The following is a 23,383-nucleotide window of genomic DNA, read 5'->3' as shown; positions in this document are numbered from 1 at the left end:
AAAGAGTTTATTTGATTTTAATATCAAAAAATATCATTTCATCATATAATAATATATATTAATTAAATATATATTTATTTGTATATTCAAAATAGATAAATATAAAATTATTTCTTTAATATATATAGCGTCGTTTATCCATCCACTATAGATGCATTTGCATATAAATTCAATCTCCAAGAACTTACCCTACCCATCCCTCAAAGAGTTGCCGAATTATTAAAAATAATAGGGCCAAAATCAATAACTAAAAATGAATTACACGTTGCTTATAGAGAACGCATTTATCTAAGAAAACAAAATGCCAAATTGGTTACAAATTAAGCAAAACAATAGGCTAATTCATTAATAATTAGATATGATAATTTAGAAGTGGTGACACAGACAAATATTTGTTAATAAATTCAGGGGCACTTGGGGCCTCCTCTCTTGGTCTTCCAATTATTGTAGCAAGGACAAGTTTGCTTGTTGCCATAGGTGCCAGAGGGCACACACAGACACTTTGCGCAGCATTTTTGACAGAAGAACATGCATGGTTTCTTGTAGGATGTGGCTGAGCATCTGTATGTACATTTTGGAGCACATTCTGCACACAAATCAAAACCCAATTTCATCAATAAAAACTGTTTCAGTATAAAGTCACAGTATTTACAAGTTCTACGTTGAAATATTAACCTACTCATGCATATACTATAGCAAAATCCCTATGAAAATTGAAAAACCATATCCTTGGGGCATTTGGTTTCAATAAACAAAAATTATCATGAGAATATATCTTTTATTATTTATAGGAGCCAATTTGGTTTCTAATTAATAAATATTACCTTGATAATTTTTCAGTAATAAAAAATTATGATAATTTTCTATTATCAATACTAGTATAACAAGTTATAAAGATGGTAGATATTAAAATATTACCAAAATAATCTTGATTTTATTATAATTATATTTTTATTTATTAATTTTTTAAGATAAAAATAATCGTATTTTCAATTAATATAATAAATCATATAAAAAATATTTTAGAACAATTATACCCAAGAGTATTTAAGTAAAACAATTTACTAGTATTCTATTATTACCTCTAACCAAACATAATAATTATTTATACCTACAAAATTTTATCAAACATAGTAATCATTTATACTTAGTAATCTTTCAAATAATTTATCTTTAAGATAATATTTAAATTTTAGTGTTAAAACATTGTTCAAACCAAATGTCTTCATATTACCTTTTTTGGTTTGTCAATAATAAAATATTATGATAATTTTTTATTATCTATAATGATGTAGAAGGTAATGTAGGTGGTAATGATTATCATCTTCATTTTATATATTAAAAAATTATTGAATTAATTTTGACTTTATTTTAATTATATTTTAATTTATTAATTTTTTAGAATAAAAATAAACTTATTTTTAATTAATATAATAAGTAATATAAAAAATATTTTAAAATAATTATATCAAAACTATTTAAGTAAAATAATATATTATTTTTTTATTATATTTAATCAAACACAATAATTATTCATATATATATATCTATATAATTTTATCTGATATAATAACTATTTATATTTAATATTTTTAAATAATTTATTATTAAGATAGCCTTTTTAACTTTAATATTAAAAAATTTCCCCAACTAAATGCAGCACAATGAAAAAGGGCCTCATGGAACTTACCCTGAGGATGGAGGCTGCCCGGTGTGGTCCCGTACTGCAGTGCCACCAACCAACACACACCAGACCGGAGTTAGCTAAATGATAATAAAAGCAGGTTTGGCAATTTATGGCTTGAAAGGGAGACTACAACTTTTAATAAATAAATAAATAAATAAATATATATATATATATATATATATATATATATATATATATATATATATATATATAAAATAAGATAATTACCGTTCCATGGTTGCCTTGTGCCTTTAGCAGGGTAGAAGTTGTATCTCCTGCAATAGCACCCTGTATTACAAACGAAAAAACACCTCCCCTTTAACTTTTATACAACGTTGTCAATCTCAGTACAAACATTGAAAGGTAAATTTCAAATATTAATGCACAAGGAGGTCCTGCTGCATACGATATTATTGTGCAATAGCATGTGCCTTTGTCGGGGGTTCAACATTTAATGTGCACAACTACAAGTTTTAACGACTAGAAAATTTTATAAATGTGAGTTAACATTAATTATAATTTAAGTTTAATAAAATCAAGTAATTTAATAGTTTAATGTCAATTTACAAATAAGTTTAATTTAACAATAAAAATAAATTCAATACACTTTACAGATTTAACTAGACGATTTAGTATGAGTTTTTCGGTTATTAGATTTTTAATAGAGAGGTATAATCTTTTATAAATTGGTTAAGTCTCCTCTCCGAAACCTAGTTGTTACAATTTTTTCAATAAAACTCATCATAAGGCAGGTTTCAGAAATAGAAGACCAGTTATTGTATATTTATAATTTTCAAACGATTCTCAAAGACATGACTCATAAACAAATTTTTTTATAACCCTAATTTTGATTTTGTATTTAGATTAAGTGTATAACACGGTAGTCTATATGCTATGGGTAGTTGTGACTGATCAAAATTAAGTTTAACATTAACTAACTATCCCATTCATGAAGCATAGAAGTAACTGGTTTAGAAGACAGAATGAAGCAAACTCACCTGCTTTCCAGCATGCAAAACAAGCATGGAAGCCACGAAAAGTAAGAGAATGCTGAGGAATCTAGCCATTGTTGTCTAGAGAAGACAGAAAATTGAATGCAAAGAGAGCAAGTGTGAGTGAGGACTGTTGTTGTGTGAAAACTATGAAGAAATGAATTGGTATTTATAGACAAAATTGCCATATGGCTACTGGGGAGTTTACTCAAAAGGGTCCCAAAGGGAGAGAACACTTATCTCATCCATGTGCTCTTTTATTCAGTTTGGGTCCATTTACATGTGAATTCACATGCCCATCTTGCTCAAATTTTGGACACTGAAAAACCTCAACATGTAGACAAAATATTAAATTCAATATTAACAGAAACAAACTGAAAACCTTGAGAGCTGTACCCAGAAACATTTCTCAACCACTAGTTTCAAGCTTCAAATTTATTTCTCTTTGGAAATAAAAAAGATGGTTTTTTTTTTAGGGGATGGATTTGTTGCAATGTTTGCTGGCTGTCTTTGTCTTCTTAAACGGGAAATAAAAAGTGGGTAAGAACCTATGTGGGTATCCATGCTATTGCATCTCTTGTGAATCACAAGAAGGTTATATATATCTTATGACGTTAGTCATATGTATATATGTTCGTGTTATATGGTAAAACTTTTTATTGAGCAAACTCATAGAACAACATTCAGTTAACTAATTACAATAATAATGACGAATAACTTGACATATACATAGATATTTCTTACTTAGAAGAGGTAATTTGTCAGTTTACATTCAATCTGTATCTCATGTCAATGTCAGAAAATCATTCTATCTTATCAAATTGAGGTTAAATTGTTACCATATCTCTAATGTAACGGCATTTGAAATTAATTTTTTAAATTAAATTTGAATGGTAACTTATAAGACTATAAAATTTTCTTTTTATTCTATAAACATAAAGTATTACCCAAAGAAAAGGGCATGATTGCAAAATGGGGATCATGATCATAATCATCATTGTATTGTATAGAGGATTACATAAAAATTATCTTAAGGTAAACGATAAGACTACTAGAAAGATACAATATATTCTCACTAGAGATTCTATTAAAATCAAGTCATTTTTACATCTCTTATAAATATACCTCACAATCTATTGGAACACTTTTTTAGAGTTGTTAATAACATAATTATGGTGGTAAACTCTAAACAGTAGGTTAAACTATATTAAAAACTTCATTATGTCCGATTTGTTCACATTCTCATATATTATCGTATAATGGACACAAAATTGTTTAGTTAATTCTAATTTCCCTTATTAAAGTTTGTCCTAGCAATGTTCAAAATTGTGTACTTCCAATGAGAATTTTTTGTGTATAGGATAAATGTAAATTTTTGTTTAATTTTTAATTGAAAACAGTAAATTTTTGTCATTTTAATGTCTGTTAATTTACATATAGGGTGTAAATGCAATTTTTTTTATTATTAAAAACATAAAAGATTACCAAAAAAATAGATTATTTGAAATATTGCTTAACACAACTTTTTTTTGATAAAACTGATATGTATAAATAATTATTGTGTTCGATTGACAGTAATACAAAAATTAAAAACTAAATTTTACTTAAATGTCTTTAAAAGATTATTAATTATAAATTAGTATTGTGTTTAACTAAACTAACATATTTTAGGTTAAAATATTTTTTTTGTGTATGTTGTAAAATATTCACAATGTTAATTATATATTAGGAATTTTTTTATAGTCAAATAATGAAATTAATTAATTAAATAATTATTTAATTGATCATATTATCAAATAATGAAATTAACTAAATTTGATTGTTGGATTGTTTATGATTTTAATTCAAAATGAGGGTATTTTTGCCCCAAAAATTTAACAAGCGAAAATAAATTATAATAAAATTAAAATTACATTTAGTAATATTTTAATACTTTAAGATAAATGTATTAATCAGATTACCTTTTATATTATTTAACACTAATATCTTAATATTAAAAGACTACCGATGTTTTTTTATTGTTTCACAAACCAAATAGTTAATGTTAATAATTAAATATATATTATCAAAATAATCACATATTATCTCGAACCAAACATCAACATAGTCGTTATTGTAAACCTCATTAAATGGTATGAATAAATTATTCATTTCTTTTATCCAACATTATTAAAAAAAAATCGTATAGAACTTTCACTATATATATGTATTGTCTAGTAATATATCTTTATCTATGTTCTCAATTAATATAGTGAATATTATATAATTTAGAGTGTGTTTAATTTAAGTAATATTCTATTCGTAAAGATAAAAAATTACGACAAAAATAAATTATTTAAAAGATTACTGGATATAAAGTATTACTAAGTTTAAAAAAAATTAGTATATATAAATAATTATTATGTTTGGGTAGGTGTAATAAAAAATTATTAAGATGTTGTTTTACTTAAATATGTTTGAATATAATTATTTTAAAATATTTTTCATATTATTTATTATATTAACTCAAAATAAAGGTTTTTTTGTCCTAATTATTAATAAATAAATAAATAAATATTAACAAAATAAAAATTATATTAATAATCTTTTAATATTTATAGTAGAGTTGATAATAAGATTATCTTTTATATTAATAAAAAATAAATTACTAAAATAATTTTTTTTTACCGTAAACTAAACCTCCCCTTATTATAAACTATGTATCATATATTAGCTAGGACCATGAATACTAAGGTTATATATTTTATATCATTTTAGATTGTATAATATTATATAGTAAATTATTATTCTCCACTTGAGGTTTGGGAAAACCATTGGCACTCCTTGAATTCAAAATTACAAAATGCTACCTAAAAATTAATTTCACTAACAAAAAAATTAATAGTAAAAGTACAAAACAGTTATTTTTCTTTACCAACTAAAAAAATTGGTACTGAATTATACTTTAATTGGTACGATGTGATAAAATCATACCTTACTTGGTCTGAGTTAACAAAATTGACGGCGAGTCCTTCACAAATAATATTATAATACGATAATTTAATAATTATGTATAATATAATAATTTACATGTTTAACACTATGTGGGGATGTTTTGATAATATGATTGTGTTTTGGGTGGCATTTTATAGTATTTAGATTCAAGAGATGACAGTTGTGTTTTCCCAAACATTAGATGGCAAATTGCAATTCAACATTAATTAATATATATTATATTGGATAATACAGTGTATAAGGAAATGTAATAGGAAGTTTGGTGCATTGTCTTTGTTAAATTTATATTTATTTTTGTAAAATTAATTAAAATAATATAATTTTATTAGCACGAATATAGTCAAGATCCCAAATTGATATTTGTTTTACTCTCATCTCTAACCTTAGGAACCTAGCTTTTAAAGCATTTTTTCATCAAAAATTTAATTAAAATAGAAAATGTTTTAAGAAGAAATGTGGTTGTTAGTCGACGAAAATTGCTTCTCAGTGATATTAGGGGTGTGATTTATGTGTAAAAACTGTTTATTTTATCGAAAAATGATAGATTTTCTGTCAATAGTAAGCTTGAAGTTTAGGATAAAGTTTCGATTTTTCAATAATATACCTAAAGATATTTTTAATAAAAATTGATTGTTAGACGATGGAAAATTGTTTTTTTGTTAATATATTAACTAATTGACTGAATGAAATAATGATTTTGTTTGAAAATTAGACAATTTTTCCTTTGCCAGACAAAAAAAATCTAGTAGGCATTATCACGTCTATTGACTATTTATTACACTTAGTTACTATTATTAAAAAAAATAAAGGCTAACTAATAGGGAAGACACCAAATGGACACAAATTGATATTTGTCACACTCTCAATTATTGTTTATTATTGAATAAAATTAGCGAATAAAAGGATGTGATAAGTTTATTTAGGGGCAAATGTCATTCGTTAAGTTATTATATATTTTTATGAACAATGGTTAGGTGTAATGAATAGTAAGTAGACATAAGCACATCTATCGTCTTTTCCACTTTTGATGAAAAAATAGCCTCATTTTAAAAAATCACAATATTGACTGTGAAAATTTGATATTTTAAATGAAAATGATAATAATCATATAAACATTTTAAAAAATTGAATAACTTATTTAACACTAACGTTGTGACTTAGTTTCGGAATGATTTTGACTGTAAAATCGAAGAAAAATGACAAATTTTAGAGTTGGCGACATTTTTCTTGCATGTGATGGTGGTTACTATGACTTAAATTTTGCAATTCTTTGAAAGCTATAAATGCTTATAATGGGTAGTTGATGTAGTGGCTTGTGCAAACTTATCTCTATGACTTTTTAAAAAAATATTTTTCAATAGTATTGATTTAAGTAACACATCCAAAAGTTAAGAATTTATTAGAATAATATACTAATAAATCAAAAAATAAAAGGATTTATTATTAATTTATTTTTATACTAAAATTATTAATTATTATATCACAAGTATAAATAATAAAAAAACCAAATTATAAAAGATTTTTAGTTAGGAAGAAGGTAGGCCCATTACCGGCTTGCCCAATGAAGGTCCAAGCATGAGCCCAAATCCACATAAGGTTCAAAATCAAAACTTGGTTCAACACTATTTTCGGGTGTATTGGAATATAGTAATTAAATCGCATATCCTATTATGTTTTATATCATATGATATATTTTTTAAATAATAAAATAATTTAATAATTAAAAATTCTAATTAATACATATTACAAACAACTTTGAAATTTTAAAATTTATCATATATATATATTTATTTTTTCTAAAAAAATATATCAATCTTATTGATAATAAATATTATATCATGAAATATATATTATATTATATAATATATTTCTTATATCATATTAATTTAATATATTTTATAATATATATATATATATTTTATACAATATGATACTTATAATTATTTTTGCTGACCTCCTGTGAAGATAAGATGTATAACTGGGTAGGTGGTTTCATTTTTATAATTATTTTTTGCATAAGTAATTTGTATATGTAATTATTTTCTGTAAAATAAATTAAATAGAAAAAAGAAGTAAATGTTTGGTCACTCTAGCGTAAATTTTCAAACTTATAGGGGTTACTTTATAGAAACTAAACCTTCATTTACCTTTTGATTCTGGATGCTATATGTCATAGGCTGAATTTTCTCGACTTATTTGTGTGGCATCTTCGATGAGTCATCTCGAAGATTAGCCTTACATGCGTTCATATTTTGGCTTAGAGTCATTGGTTTCGTCTTACCTTGGACTCATCATGGGAGCGGCTCCAACTCCCGACCAGTTTGTACAAAGTTGGCCTAGTCCCCTCTTTAATGCGCTACCACAACAATATTGTGCACACCCCGTGGCTGGAGCAATCTCAACTATAGTTATCACATCCATGAACCCAATGGCCACGCACACTCACTCTTAAACTCTCCATCACTCGTAACTGTTCAAAGCTCTATCACGACTCCCAACCTAAGCTCGTGACAAACTCCCTCACTCAAAATGGAGCACGCCCTCGTGCTACACTCAAAATGGAGCACGCCCTCGTGCTACACTCAACTCGCAAAATACCCCTAGTCCTCCATTGGCCGTATCAAATGACCACACGATGAGTGTCCCCCATATTGGCTAAAGGGATGTTCGACCACTTGTCAAGCATGACATACCCCGTCATGTCACTCTTCATATGACACCTTAGAAGACCCCTTATCCTCCACCTGGTATACCCCCTCGTTATGACATGATGTATTTTTGGTATTTGCTACTTAACTTCAAGATTTTCACATATCCCGTGCAGAACGGTCAATCTGTTGCTGCCTGCAATTTGCTTGGAGGGATCTCTTTTTACTACTGCAACATTGGTGATGGTTTGGTTCTGATACCAAGTGTCATAGGCTGAATTTTCTCGACTTACCTATGCGACATCCTCGATGGACTGTCTCGAGGATCAACCTTGTATGCGCCCATATTTTGGCTTAAGATCATTGGTTTCATCCTGCCTTGGACTCATCAGGAGAGTGGTTCTAACTCCCGATCAGTTTATACAGGGTTGGCCTAGTCTCCTTTTCAATGCGCTACCACAACAATATTGTGCACGCCCCATGGTTGGAGCATTTCCAATTACAGTTATTGTATCCACAAACCTAATGACCACGCATACTTATTCTTAAACTTCCCATCACTTGTAACTGTTCAAAGCTCTGTCACAACTCCCAACATATGCCCATGACATATGGCCCACAGGGGAGTTTGAAATTTTAAAATTTGCCGTAACTTCACAAGAAAGCCCAAACGGGCCGGACCCGTTTTATTTTAGGTTTGCAAGCTGAATCCTGCACCCCCTGCAAGTCCCTCCCAGTCTCTCACTCACTCCGTAACTTAATTCTTCTCCTTCTTCTCATCTGGAGGAGCAAAGTTCTTCTCCGCTTCCGTTTCGCTCGCTTCTCAAACTTCACGAGGAAGATTGATAGAGAGAGACGTAGAATGAGCAGTTGGAAGAGTCTCCTCTTACGAATCGGCGACAAGTGTCCCGAGTATGGCACCTCTGGCGACTTCAAAGATCACATTGTCCGTACAATTCTTTGGCTGGCATTTTCTCTCTCTCCTCTGTTCATTTTTGTATGTCGTTTCGCTTTCTTTTTTATCACGTGAAGTGCATGTACTGAAGGTTGTTTTGATTCTGATTTTGCAGGAAACATGCTTCAGCTTACTTCGGCGAGAGCTCGAACACTCAGCTAACGATATTTTGCCCGTAAATTTCTTTTCTTATGTTCCTATTTCACGAACTTTAAACTAATGTTGTAAGTTTTGAATTTATGAAAATTGAACTTACTTACACTTTATATGTTTAATTTTTCTGAGGAGGGTTTAGTTTTCTGTTTGATTTTTGTGTGGGCAGAAATTTACGAGATCATAAAAGAAAAAGATAGTAATGGTTTTAGGAATGTTTATGATGAATATGCTAGAGATGATAGTGCGAATCTGCAGTACTGGCCAAAGAATATTTAAGGCTGGAAAAGTCAGTTTGAAAGTTTTCAATTTGGATGATGAAAAATAGGTCATTCACCAATCAGTAGGCATTGATTTCAAACACCACATTTGCAATAATTTACAGGTTTTAAGTTTAATACGCCAATAACAGAGAAGCTTAGAGTCCAATATTAAGTTTTAAACATGATGCAGGGTTATTAGAAGTTTTACCTTTAAGTAAGCTGGAAATTCCCCAAAGCATTACCAACTGTGATGGCACTTCTCTGGGCATGTGTGTAATTGAACCCTCAAATTTATTATTATATTTGAGTCTCTGTGTGTGTGTGTGTGAGAGAGAGAGAGAGAGAGAGAGCAATAAGTGCTTAATATTATATTAGTACTTGTCAGCAGAAAAAGTAGTTTAGGTTCTTGAAAGAAGCTCTGGTAATTAACAATTTTGTCTGACTGACAACTCTACATTTTGCAGTATTTATGGAATGTAGGTGACAATAATTATAACTTAGAACTAACAATGGTTCTATCGAGTTATAATAAAGTTTGGGATTTCTAGTTTGTTCATATGTAATTGTGTGTTAAAAAATCATTATGATACATTCATTTGCAAATCAAGGTTATTCTTGTTTTGTTGATTTAATTGTTATTGCATGTATATAGTGGCTGGTAAGTATTGGACTTGCACACTTTTTTAGGCACTTGCTTGTCTAGCTGTGTTATAGTCATTAATTTTAATGTTTGATACTCTTGTACTTGTGTTACTGTACCTGTTTTTCTAACAGAGATTTGTGTGTTCATAGAATAAGTAATTATTTGTTAGCTGAATGTCTCTTTTTGTATGGTTCAACTATCATAAACATGCTGACTTAATTACTTTGTTCTTCTTGGCAGTACCTTCTACAATGTGCGCAAAAAATTCCTCACAAAATTCCTTTATATGGGACATTGGTAGGCTACTTCGTATGTCCTCATTCTGGTCTCTTCTTTGTTTTTGTTTCTAATCCTTGGATGATATTCTTTCTACTTTCACACGTCATGTTCAAATTAATGTGAATTTAGCACAAATGTTTTCTTGGATATCTTTCAATTGGCAGAGTGTAAGCATGTATAAATATTATGGTGTGGGGTAGGTATTGAAGTCCATTGACCCTATCAAAAGCTTATTACTTTTACTTTGGGCTTGTGTACCAAGTTGTGTGTTTTCCTCTTAAGGACTTGAATTCTGAATAATACAGATGGGAATATTTTTAATCAGTCACTAATTTTTCTCACCAAATTCTAATTGAGAGAGAAAACAACCACCGGCTAGCATGAACCTCAAAGTAAAACAATTTCTCTTAGTATCTCATGATCAAGGATGGAAATGACCCCTAAGTGTGCGAGATATACACACATTTTCCTTTGTCTCTTGGTTGCAGATGAAGTTAATCCTAAATTTGCAAGATGTAGGCACATTTTCCTTTATCAAAAACACTTGGTTCATCAAGAGGACTTCTTGTCTCTGGGTTGATTACTATTTTCAGTATTTCTATGGGGCTTTAATTTCATTTCTTCTCCCTTATTACTATCATTAAAAGCAAATTAATAAGCATCTGAATCATGTAACTTATGTTAATGAGTCATCCTTTTTATCTTAGATGTACAGAAAAAGGACATCTTGGTTTTTAATAGTGTGCTTTTTGATAGTTGATCGCTTCTATAAGTCATATCTGAAACTAGCTTCCTTTTTTCCTTTATTTTATGTTCTTCAGATTCCTGCTCAGTTGGCATATCCTATGTAATTTTATAAACCTCTCTCTATTTTCTCTGAGTCAGGTTGGTTTGTTGAACTTGGAAAATGAGGACTTCGTTAAGAAACTAGTGGAGAATACTCAAACTACTTTTCAGGTGAGAAAGTCCAGTCAAAGTTACTAGTTATTTTTACAGTTTATTGTCTATTTTGAAATGATGGATGATAGGCAAACCAATTTTTGAGCTGGGGTCATGCAAATGATATACTTGAGTAGATGTTATAGCTTGTTTTCAGCTGGTAGGGATGCAAATTCACTGTCTGTAAATAGTAATAATATTTTCCCTGAATAATGTTCTGACTCTCTCTCTCTCTCTCTATGTGGGGGATTTTACAGGATGCCTTAGGTTCTGGAAACTGTGATCAAATTCGTATTTTGATGCGATTTCTAACTGCTATGGTACGTGTGTTGTTGTAAAGGTTTTGTTAAGTGGAAAAGGACTGGCATGTTTGCTTTGAATTTTAATTTTTCATTTTGAGCCAAAATTCTGAGAGGATAGATGACTTGCCTGTTTTTCTACATCTGTGCCACCAAGACCTTGTAGGAAAATATGTTGGAAGAAGTTATAAATTAAATCACATGTAACCATGTGATGTGGCTATATAACATGTTTCTTGGTGGATAGTGTTCACTTATTGTGGATGTGATGCATAATATGTAGAGTGTGTCTTAGAATCTTTTTACAACCCTGTTATGTGTAAAGAGTGAAGATGAGGGGTTTTGCTTGCTTTTGGTATGATCGCATGAAGTGTATGTTTTGCATAAAGCTTATGATGCTTTACTAGGTGCCACCACATGGGCTGGGCTGGGCTGGCTAATAAGGAAAACCATACCAGCTAATCATATATACAAAAGATCAGAGTTCTTATAAATTTATGAATTTGAGGATCATTCATCCAGATGGAGATATTAAGTCCTGCTGTTTTTCATTATTCTCTCAGGATATTGACTTAGATATTAGATTTTTTTGAGATAAGGTTTTAATGTTTATTTATTTAAGATTTTGCAAATACCTAATATTGTGAGAAAATTGTTAATTTTGTTCTTTAATCTATGTCCTTCAGATGTGTAGCAAAGTTCTACAACCTGGTTCGCTTGTAGTTGTTTTTGAAACATTATTATCATCAGCTGCAACTACAGTTGATGAGGAGAAAGGAAATCCCTCATGGCAAGCATGTGCTGATTTTTACGTAACATGCATCTTGTCTTGTCTCCCATGGGGAGGTGCAGAACTTGTTGAGGTGATGTATATTTTGGTGCTTTGGAGATAGTTTTCCGAAGTTTGCTGACATGATTTCCTGTTACTTTGGATCTTATACTTATTACTGGTGTTATTGCTTATTTTATTTTGTTTTTCTGTACAAACTGGATATATATTTTTTAATTTTGCTGTTTATTTATGTCAACAAGGCTACTCTGGACGTTTTGGAAGATCTTATAACTTATTATTGGTGTTACTGGTTTTTTCACTTATGTTTGACATTTGGAACAGAAATTTAAATAATTTGGTAAGCTTTAACCTGGGGTTTTGATTTCATTAATTGTCTATAATTTATTGGATGTAGTGAAGTGAATATGGAGCAGTGTATCTGATTCTTTGGTTGTAGGAAGCAATTACATTGTTGGTAATATGCTTGCACTTTGGTTTTCGACTTTTTTGGATTTTAATTTTTATAAGCTTAGGCAGCATTAATAATTTACTAGCTTTGGTGATAGTTGCTTGTTACTGTATTCTACGTGTGTTTTGCTTACTTCTTTCTCAGCTTCAGAGTTGAATTGTCCTCACTCAAAATGCACATGAGTTTATCCATTTTCTGTCAGCTGACAATACTTATTAATGTTCAGCAAGTCCCTGAAGAAATTGATAGGGTCATGGTTGGCTTAGAAGCCTATTTAAGCATTAGAAGGCGTGCTACAGACACTGGTTTGTCTTTCTTTGAGGAGGATGATGATGAGTCTGGGAAGGGTGTTGTTGAAAAGGTATGGTCTCTGTATCATTGATAATTCTGCTGGGATTTTGTTGTTTTAAGTGTTATATGCTATAACAATTTTCTTTTAGGAACAAATTCTTGCATTTCGATATCAATCATTAGATTTTGAAATGTAGTTCAAGGTGTGTTTTCTTGTTGTGCATACCTTCTTGCCCATGTAACTAACACCATTATTCTTTTCCAATTGAACTAGGAAAATCAAATGTTTTCTGTGTCAACTATAGCACTATATGGCTTGTGACTAAAACATCAACTACTTGTGTCCTATGCTTCTATTGTACACTTTATAAATGAACTGCAGTGTAGCATATATAACTTGCAAAGCTGTAAAGAACAGCACAGGAAATACAGAATTCTTATAATGTACTAAGGATTCATGCTTTTTCAGATTATAAAAATTAGGCTGTGAAGATTTTCTAAGCATAGTTCTTCAGAATGGCAATGAAGTTATATATCCTTCTTCGAGTCCCTATCTATCTTCAGTCCTATTATAATTTTGAGTTACTTATTTACTATTAAGCATTGCTAGGATGTTGTTCTGATCGCATGAGTTGGATGAGATATCAAAGCATTTATCACCCATACTCCTAAAACTGAGTTTTTACATCATCAACTGGAGGAGGATACATTTGTGAAAGAAACCAATGATCCTTTCTTCAGATGCTACTATTATTGTTTGGCATTCATTCTTCTATAAGGCTTTGGCCATGCACAATCTACTGAACAAAATTTTAGTTTTTGATTTATCTAGGATATCCCTTTGCTTCATCAATGTGTTTTGATTATTTATGTTCAGGATTTCTTGGAAGATTTGTGGGAGCGGATTCAAACCCTATCAAACAATGGATGGAAAGTTGATAGTGGTAATGTTACTTTTAGCTCACTTTATTTCTTTTTCAGTTCATTCATTAATGAGATAGTTCAGTTTATAGTGGTAATAGGTCCATGGAGGATGGATATTAAGCTAACCAACATTTACTCATTATTATTTTATTCTTTTGGTTTGTTGTTGAAAATACTTTGAAGAACTTTCATTATAACTTCTTGAAGTTACTTGCAGCATTTTTATTTGATTTTTGTTATTTTACTTTTGTATATGATTGATTTTATATTTCCAAAATTAGCTATGAAGGGTTTTTCTAATCACTGAAACATGTAGAGATAGAAGAAAAAAATGACTTTTGTGACAACTAATACTTTCTTTCCAATTTGATATCTCAAGTGTTCGCTAAAGATGAGTGCTACTTCTAGATCCTACAACCTTGGGAGTTAGGAAGCTTGTAGATTATAATATCTCAAGTATGTGTCCCCAAGGGGATTTCTGTTGGATCAAATCTTTCGCTTTGACAGAAGCTTTTCTACCTGGTGAAGAATAGCCTTTGTGCTGTTGACCTCTAAAAGTAAAAGCTTTTACCATTAAGCACAACCCCTTGGGGTTCTACAGAAAAGTGATGCTTAATTGTGAATTTTAACAGAGTGCAATTGAACAATTATTGATTCACAATATTCCTTATTGTGATTGATTGAATTAGTTGTACACTAATCCATCTTCTGTTTCATGATTAACTCTTGTGATAAAAGCTATTATTTTTTGCTCTTCTTGAGCTTGTGTTCTGTACTTTTACTTGCCAGTTCCAAGGCCTCACCTTTCATTTGAAGCTCAACTGGTTTCTGGGAAGTCTCATGAATTTGGGGCAATAAACTGCCCTGAGCAACCTAATCCAGCTTCAACGTTTTCTGGGACAACTTATGGTGAACAAAAGCATGAAGCAGAGTTGAAGTATCCTCAAAGGATACGCAGGCTTAATATATTTTCGACAAGTAAGAGTGAGGTAGTAATATTAAAGTAATAGAAATGTATATGAAAAATTTTAGAATTTCAAAGGTATTTGTAATATTTTTCAAATTGATGATGCGTCAATTCGATTTTTTTATTATTTTATTTTTTAAAAGTTATATCATACAGTATGATACAAAATTCAACTACTATGATAGGAACTTGTACATGATATTAATCCTAGATATTGGACTAGAAGAAATTACTTACATATTAATCCTGTTCAAAATTATAATGCTTTATGATATTTAGATTCTGAATTTATACAATTTCAGCATGTTTCAGACTGTTAACAGTTTTTTTAAATACATGTCAACCTATTGATGTTCATTATGATTTATTCATGGGTGAAAATATAATATTTTTTTTCTCTTTTTTGCCATTTTGTTTGGATGACAGGATATGCAACCTATTGATCGCGTCATTGTGGAGGAGTACTTGCTGGATGTGCTTTTGTTCTTCAGTGGCTGGTTTGTCGATGCCTTTGATAATTATTATTATAGTTTTGATTATGGTGTCTTCTTTTTTATTGATTGGATAGATAGTACTCTAATTATAAGTGAGTTTGATGTTAACAAAAACTTCTCATCTTTGCTCTGTTGAATCACAATACAATCGTTGTATATTGAATGGATGTTCTCAGGAAGAGGATATCTTTCTTCTTCTCTAACACTAGAAATAATTGTCATTATGTATGTCTTATATTCAATTTTGACTAAGTTGTTGCATTTATCATGACTTAACACATATGGTCTGCAATTAGCATTGGCTGCTTGTTCAATATTATGTATCTTGTTTTTCATTAATGTATTTTTTTAGTTTCTTATCAAATAAATAAATAATATGAAGTGTTGTTTCATAAATCTTCTTCTAAAGGTTTATTCTTCTGGCTTCTGGTTTCTGCTGTTTTTTGCTTGTGTTGATAAAGGTTAGCTTGATTTTAAATTCCTGGTTTTGAGCTTCTGCTTATTTCTGGAAAGTCTTTGCAAAAAGAAACTTAGTGATCGACTCATTTTCTATCCATTTAATCTTTTTTTTGGAGGTCTTTTGGCCATTCTTAATTTTTATGTTTCTTGATTCATGCAAAGCTAGTCGAAAGGAATGTGCTTCTTTCATGGTCAGTTTGCCTGTGCCCTTCCGATATGAGTATATTATGGCAGAGACCATCTTCTCACAGGCAAGGAAGAACCTTTGAATAAATTCTTCAACTTTACCTTTTGCTATTTGTGAATAAAGTGAAAATCTATTGTATTGCAACTTTGGGGTCAAGGGTTAATATATGTTCTAAAATTTTGATTTCTTGTCCTTAACTGTTTAATAAGTTCTACAGTTTGTGAATATTGTTGTAATCTCATTTGAAAATTGGAAAGGGATTGCCCTCTAGAATCCCAGCCCTCAACCTCTCACTGTCACTTGTCTGAATCCTGAAAAGTATTGCAAACATGATTGCTTTTTATTTGATTGCTGAGACTAGGTGCACATAGGAAACATGTCAGTTTCAAATTTGTTTATTCTTTTGGGATTGTGAAAATGAGATGCTGATGAATCAAAAAGTTTGATTTCCTTAATTGCTACAAGATGATTCTTCAATGCTAGTTTATTTGGTTTACGTTAAAAAGTAAAATGTTAAATCTTACACGGAAAGCTGGAATTGAAACTTGCTGCAGGTTGAAGGCCCAACATAGTATCCTGGCTAACAATGGTTTATTATTTTACTTGCAGTTGCTTTTGCTACCTCAACCCCCATTCAAGCCAATATATTACACATTGGTTATTATGGATCTCTGTAAGGTAATATGGAATATTGCGTAAATCATGTCTGTCTTTTTGTCTTCTTTTCCCAAATGTTTTGGGAAAGCAACTTTTCCAAGGCAGTTAGTTAAAGTTTCTGAAATGAGATTTAATGCACAGGCTCTTCCTGGGGCCTTTCCTGCAGTTGTTGCTGGTGCAGTCCGTGCACTTTTTGAGAAAATAGCTGACTTGGATATGGAGTGCCAGACACGGTTTATTACATGGTTTTCACACCACCTGTAAGTGTGGAACCTATAATATCTACCTGTGCAATATTGACATTCTGTTGCAGTGACTTGATATTCCTGCTTTCTTAGATAGATGGGTTCTCTTTATTCCTGTGAATACTTGTTCCACTGTTGTTTTATCTTTTTTTGGGATCAAATACATATTTTTGTTTTTCTATCAGAAAAAGAAAATTGTTAACCTCCATACTTTTTCTTCTTACTGATGGACCTTTTAGTTGGTGTGTGTTTATTTTTTTATGGCTTCTCTTTTGGCAGATCAAACTTCCAATTTATCTGGCCTTGGGAAGAATGGGCTTATGTCTTAGAACTCCCTAAGTGGGCTCCACAACGATTGTTTGTTCAAGAGGTGTTGGAAAGGGAAGTTCGTCTATCATACTGGGACAAAGTTAAGCAGGTAATTATCTAACACCTGGGAAAATTTATAGACAGACTTATCCAAAACTGATGCAGTAAAACGAGTGTGAATGAGTCTGTACTCTGTATTAAATGTTCCAATAAGTAAAGTAGAGCATTATTCAAATTTAGGAATGAAATGGTTTACATAATTCTTGTGTCCAAACTTTGCAAATTGGTAGTCTTGATTTTTGCAGGTACAAGATCAGGATGCATCTTTTTTTAATCTAAACTGAGCATAGAACCGTACATGGTTCCAGACTTTGTATTCAGTCTATCATCTTAATACTTGAGCATTTTGTTGCTGGGATGTCAATCTGGTTACTCTGAACTTTGCTTGGAGCTCACCATGTTGAACTCATATTAAGGAGCTGTGGGCTCAGCTTGATAACTGAGCTGTGGCTGGGAGTTCTTTTGTAGGCAATGCCAGAGCAGACGTTGGTCTGGTTCAATGTTTACCAATTTATAGCCTCATGAGTAGTTATAATCAAAGTTCAATGAACAATTGGGATTATAATTTGAAAGTAATTTTAGAGTATCTCTATTTCTCCCATTTAAATAAAGAAATGCTATAAGTGTTGGCTTGGGAAATGGTTTATGAACAAACTCTTAACATATGTGATTGTTGATAATCTTATTCTGTTAATTGTGTTTGGCATGCTTTTACTTCTTTTTAACTTGTTTTCCTCTTTATATATATTCATATAGAGCATTGAGAATGCCCCTGCTTTAGAAGAGTTGCTTCCCCCAAAAGGCAGTCCAAATTTCAAGTACAGTGTGGAAGATGATCAAGAAAAATATGAGGAATATACACTTTCTGCAGAACTAACTAGTAAGGTCAAAGGAAGGCAAAGTGCACGTGAAATAATTGCATGGGTAGAAGAAAGCATATATCCTGTTCATGGTTTGGAAGTAACCCTCAGTGTAGTGGTACAGACACTTCTTGATATTGGATCCAAGAGTTTCACTCATTTGATCACTGTCTTGGAGAGGTACGGCCAAGTCATTTCAAAAATTTGTCCTGATCAGGACAAGCAAGTGATGCTGATAGCAGAAGTGAGTTCTTACTGGAAGAACAATGCACAAATAACAGCCATAGCAATTGATAGAATGATGGGTTACCGTCTTATTTCTAATTTGGCTATTGTGAGATGGGTCTTCTCTCCAGCGAACATTGACCAATTTCATACATCTTATCATCCATGGGAGGTATATGATCACAGTTCTTTATGAGTTGTTTTTTCCAAATGAATTGTGTGATTTTTTTTTTTCTACTGATTGTATGGTTTTTCTTCTCCTGCATGAGAATAATGATATCAATCTAGCAATTTCAATTACAAAAATATGGGAGAGCAGAACTTCCTTAAAATTAAGTAGACAAGAACAGTTATCTTAAAATACCAGTCAAAATATTACATGCTTTAACCTTAGCAAAACAAGTTCAACAATCATTCTCTATAAACAATTGAGATGTGAACATTTAGTATTTTTGCCTTAAGTAGTACTTTCATATATCATGCTTTCGAATGTGTGAGTTTGATAAGAAACTTAGGAGAACCACAATTTAAAAACTAGTTATTAAGATTAGAGAGTTTAAGGCCGTATAAACCTTACATTAAAAACTCATATTTTTCAATATGGGATTCAAGTCTCATACTTTGCACTTAGAATCCTAACACACCACCACACTCCACAGCCCCGACACCCATGTGAGCTGGTTGTGCGCTAGCTCCCTACTAGCCTCAAGCGAATACTGCAATGTCGGCGTCATCACCCGTGTCATATGATTGCAACTAGGAGACGTGGTGATAACTTTGATATCAAATTATATGAACCTTTGGTGAACCACACTTCAAATGCTAGCTTTTGAGATTGGAGAGCCTAAGAGTATATAAACCCCACACTAAAAGTTCATATTTTTCAATGTGGGATCTAAGTCCCATACTTTGCACTTGGAATCTTAATAGAGTTCCTCTTAATTAAAATGATCCAATTGAGAGTGGAGAAACAAAGGCTTTGTTGTTATTTATATTTTGATCTGAATAACAATGATTTTGCTAGCCTAAATTGTTAGGGTGAAAGCTTTTACTCCTAAACTTGAATACCACTTTGATGTTGTGGCTTGCTTGCATACCTATTAATCTGATGGTAGGACAACTTTTATTTTGTTTTCCCTTTAATTGTTTAGGACTTAAAAACTAGCTTAGCAGAATTGCTTTCCCTCTCAATATTTTTAGAATTATTTATTATTATGAACTCTCTTTTAAGTTTTATCTTCCCTGTCTCTTCTTCCCATTTCAATCTCTACAGATCCTCAGAAATGCAGTTAACAAAACATATAATCGTATCTGTGACCTAAGGAAGGAGATTGCATCTCTTAAGAAGGATGTTGCATTAACCCAAGAAGCCGCGGCAAAGGCCAAAGCAGATTTGGAGGCTGCTGAGTCAAAACTTACACTGGTAGATGGTGAACCTGTTCTTGGTGAAAACCCTGCAAGGACAAACCGTTTGAAATTACAAGCTGAAAAAACAAAGAAAGAGGAGGTATCAGCCCAGGAAACTTTAGAAGCCAAGGAGGCTCTTTTTGTTCGAGCAGTAGATGAGAATGAGGTATGTTTTATAAGATTAACTGTATTATCTCAGTTCTCTATCTTAGATCTCGCTGCTATTTTTTCACTACATTACTGTAATGTAATGAAGTGGATGCTGTCATTTGAGAATTTAAAAAATTTAGTGGGAACAAAGACAAAGAAGAAAGCTTAGATAGTCTCTTGATTATGTATGAAACTAGGTTATATACTTTGTGGCAAGAAAAAAGGGTATTCATTTAGAATTAGTGATCATGTCTTGATTCGTCTGATTTTAGCGCAAAGATGTTTAAATCAATGGGTTAGGCTATTAGATAAGGCTTTCTGTCCCCTCCCTCCCTTGAGTCTCTGTACATTGTCTTTGAGAATGAACAAGAAAAGAGACTACTGGTGACTGAATGGCAATGGTTATTACGGCCTGGGCAACAGTTAACCTTATTACTCCTTCAGACTTTCCTTGCATTAGTTGTCTGTGCGTTCTTATGTGATGTATAGCATTGATTTCTATATAGCATAATGATAGTTGTAAACTTGTAATGGCCTGTGTCATTTGACAATTGTGCTGGATATTTTAAAAGAGTCTGTATATTACTTGTCATCATGTACTTTTCTTTTATAAATTCAGGTTTCTATTCTTCTGATCTTAATTCATTAACTCTGCTTCTTATGTCGACTACAACTGGCATGTACAGTCGTTGTTCCTTTCTCTTTACAAAAGTTTCTCAACTGTATTGAGTGAACGCCTGCCTGATGCATCAAGAACTGGTACAATGCGGGAATTTAAGTCTGTCCCTGCAGATGCCATGGCCATTGACACTGAAGAATCATCAGCAATGGACTTGGACAATGAGAATGGAAGACCTAAAAACAGGTTTCCTCCTTATGCCAACCATCATCTTTTCTTTTATTTTTCCCATCTCATGTAATTACATTCAAGCTGATGTGATAGTTAATTTGCTTTATCACTTAATGATTCCAGTCAGTCAAACGGCGGGAACACAACTGATATTTACAACATAGGTGAAAAAGAGCAATGGTGTCTAACAACACTGGGCTACGTCAAGGCCTTCTCAAGGCAGTATGCTTCTGAGGTAAAACATTGCTATTTGTCTGAGTTTCTGTTTCCTTTTTCTGTGTGTCAAATTGATGGTGGTACACGTAGTGTGGCATGCAGCGATGCATTGAGGCCATGGATTTATTGCATGACTCACAACATGTTCCTGACATGTATATTTATCATATCATTTATGTTACTTCTATTCATTCTTCAAAAGAATCATAATGCCTACATGCTCAAAAAATAAAGTAATTTTGTCTCTGAGGAATTCAATTGCATTGGTGTTTCTATAATGGTAGATATGGCCCTGTATCAAGAAGCTGGAAGCTGAGGTACTAACTGAAGATGTGCATCCTCTTTTCCGTAAAGCAGTTTACTCCGGACTAGGTTGGCCGATCAACTAAGTCTAGTCTGGTAATTCATTGTTGTAAGTTACAAAATTTTAAGAGTCTTTTGTCTAACGTAGATGACATAGACAGATGAAAGGGAAAGAAACCATGTTTAGTGACAACGTTCAAGTAGGTCTCGATTTAAATCTGATTCAACTATCTGGTAGATTAATGAACAAAACAAAATATCAGCGGCTAAGATGATGAACGGATTATTCTGTGTAGAAATAATTATTATTTAGCTGTAGTATAGCTTTAGTCACAGAGCTGAGTGGTGATATTAGAGCAAACGTTGGTCTTGGACCGCAGTCTGCCATTAGAGTTGTATAATTGCTGTTGTAGAAACATGATTTTATTTTATTTTTAAGTCGGATATATCAGGTTTTATGTATAAAAGAATATTGTTGACAGTCAACCATGGATGGGCTGTCCCTCCGAATCAGGTAGCTGCATGTCAGGTGGTTGACTTCTCTTTTTTTGAAAGAGTGTTAAGTACATTTCGTCCTTGAGGTTTGGCCTAAATCCTTAGGTGCAGTAGAATCTGACAGTAACATTTAGGTCCTTGTCAGACACCAATTTTATCAAAGGATTTCATAAAAAAATATGTATATGAGAATAAAAATTGCCAGAATTATGAATAAATAAATGGATACTAAGCGAAATTTCTTTTAAAAAAAATTATTACAACTATGTTAATTATAAGAAAACAAAAAATTAACATGGAAGAGGTATTTAGTGTAGTTATTAATATCTTATAATGTATAATATGTATTTTATAATACAATAAAAAAATAATATGTATTTTGGGTTATATATGTATTTTTATTTTTTAAATGAAGATATAATAAAAATATATACGGTAAATTTTAAAATTTTGGATGTATTTGCGATTTTTTTAAAATTATGATTTGTTAGTTAAAATTTTTTATTATTTTAATTTTTTAGAAGACACATTTTATAATACAATATATAATATAAAAAATTTGGTATTTTATATATATATTATACGATGCAAGATTTAACTATCATAGTATAAAAAGAGGATTTTACATATTTCTTATTTGACAAGGACTTAAAGTGTTATTGTCAGATTCTATTGGACTAATCATATTTTTGGCTAAAACCCAATAATCAAATGGCTTTCTTATTTGGTTTGTTGTCCATCTCACACCAGAAAGGCTAAATTTCGGAGATGGAATTTTCTGATTGACAGTGAAGTAAGATAATTTGGTTGATGAAGTTTAGGAATAAAATCACAATGAAATGAACATTTAGCTTACACTTTCTCTAAATTTATCATAATTAATATCTTAAGAGGGATATTATGCGTATTCATTTTAAGTACATAAATATCCCTCTTAAGATACACCTGCCAAATCCAAAACATTAAACATACATCAATCTCATTTTTTAAAATTGTTTGGAACAATGATGCCAAAAATTAAGTTCTGTGAATTACTGTAAATATTAAATTTGTGTACCTGGATTCAATTCCGATGAAGCCCATTCGAATCAAATGCAAGGTGTTGACGTTAGTCGATTTTCACGATACTATTTGCCCACATACTGATTTTCATTGGGAGACAGGGTTTGTGCTTTTTGTTTTTGCAAGAGA

General features: G+C 31.2%; 2 protein-coding genes across 4 annotated transcripts; one reads left to right on the top strand and one right to left on the bottom strand.

Annotated features, from left to right (window-relative positions):
- Positions 1-216: 216 nt before the first annotated feature.
- LOC123225428 (protein GAST1-like) lies at positions 217-2,830 on the bottom strand. Its single transcript, XM_044649369.1, has 4 exons — positions 2,686-2,830; positions 1,916-1,975; positions 1,691-1,724; positions 217-586 (listed from the first exon to the last, which is right to left on the bottom strand). Exons 1-4 carry the CDS (start codon positions 2,752-2,754, stop codon positions 405-407), a joined length of 345 nt encoding a protein of 114 aa, XP_044505304.1. The 5' UTR covers positions 2,755-2,830; the 3' UTR covers positions 217-404.
- Positions 2,831-9,004: 6,174 nt separating this feature from the next.
- LOC123224786 (nuclear cap-binding protein subunit 1-like) lies at positions 9,005-22,128 on the top strand. Of its 3 annotated transcripts, XM_044648502.1 has the most exons (19): positions 9,005-9,267; positions 9,392-9,451; positions 10,576-10,632; positions 11,500-11,571; positions 11,811-11,873; positions 12,539-12,715; positions 13,320-13,454; positions 14,262-14,328; positions 15,098-15,297; positions 15,702-15,772; positions 16,395-16,479; positions 17,025-17,093; positions 17,214-17,332; positions 17,597-17,735; positions 18,443-18,943; positions 20,045-20,344; positions 21,015-21,193; positions 21,302-21,413; positions 21,679-22,128. In XM_044648502.1, exons 1-19 carry the CDS (start codon positions 9,184-9,186, stop codon positions 21,781-21,783), a joined length of 2,595 nt encoding a protein of 864 aa, XP_044504437.1. In that variant the 5' UTR covers positions 9,005-9,183; the 3' UTR covers positions 21,784-22,128. The 3 variants fall into 3 exon arrangements, with proteins under 3 accessions (XP_044504437.1, XP_044504438.1, XP_044504439.1); XM_044648503.1 differs by lacking the exons at positions 9,005-9,267; positions 9,392-9,451 and having other exon boundaries at positions 10,591-10,632; positions 11,500-11,713; XM_044648504.1 differs by lacking the exons at positions 9,005-9,267; positions 9,392-9,451; positions 10,576-10,632; ... (1 more) ...; positions 11,811-11,873; positions 12,539-12,715 and adding exons at positions 12,741-12,982; positions 13,082-13,099.
- The last annotated feature ends 1,255 nt before the right edge of the window (positions 22,129-23,383 follow it).

This window comes from Mangifera indica, chromosome 9, assembly GCF_011075055.1.
Source record: "Mangifera indica cultivar Alphonso chromosome 9, CATAS_Mindica_2.1, whole genome shotgun sequence".
In the NCBI taxonomy this organism is placed as follows: domain Eukaryota; kingdom Viridiplantae; phylum Streptophyta; class Magnoliopsida; order Sapindales; family Anacardiaceae; genus Mangifera; species Mangifera indica.
The sequence above is the reverse complement of the archived record's forward strand: the minus strand, read 5'-3'. Positions and strand labels throughout refer to the sequence as shown.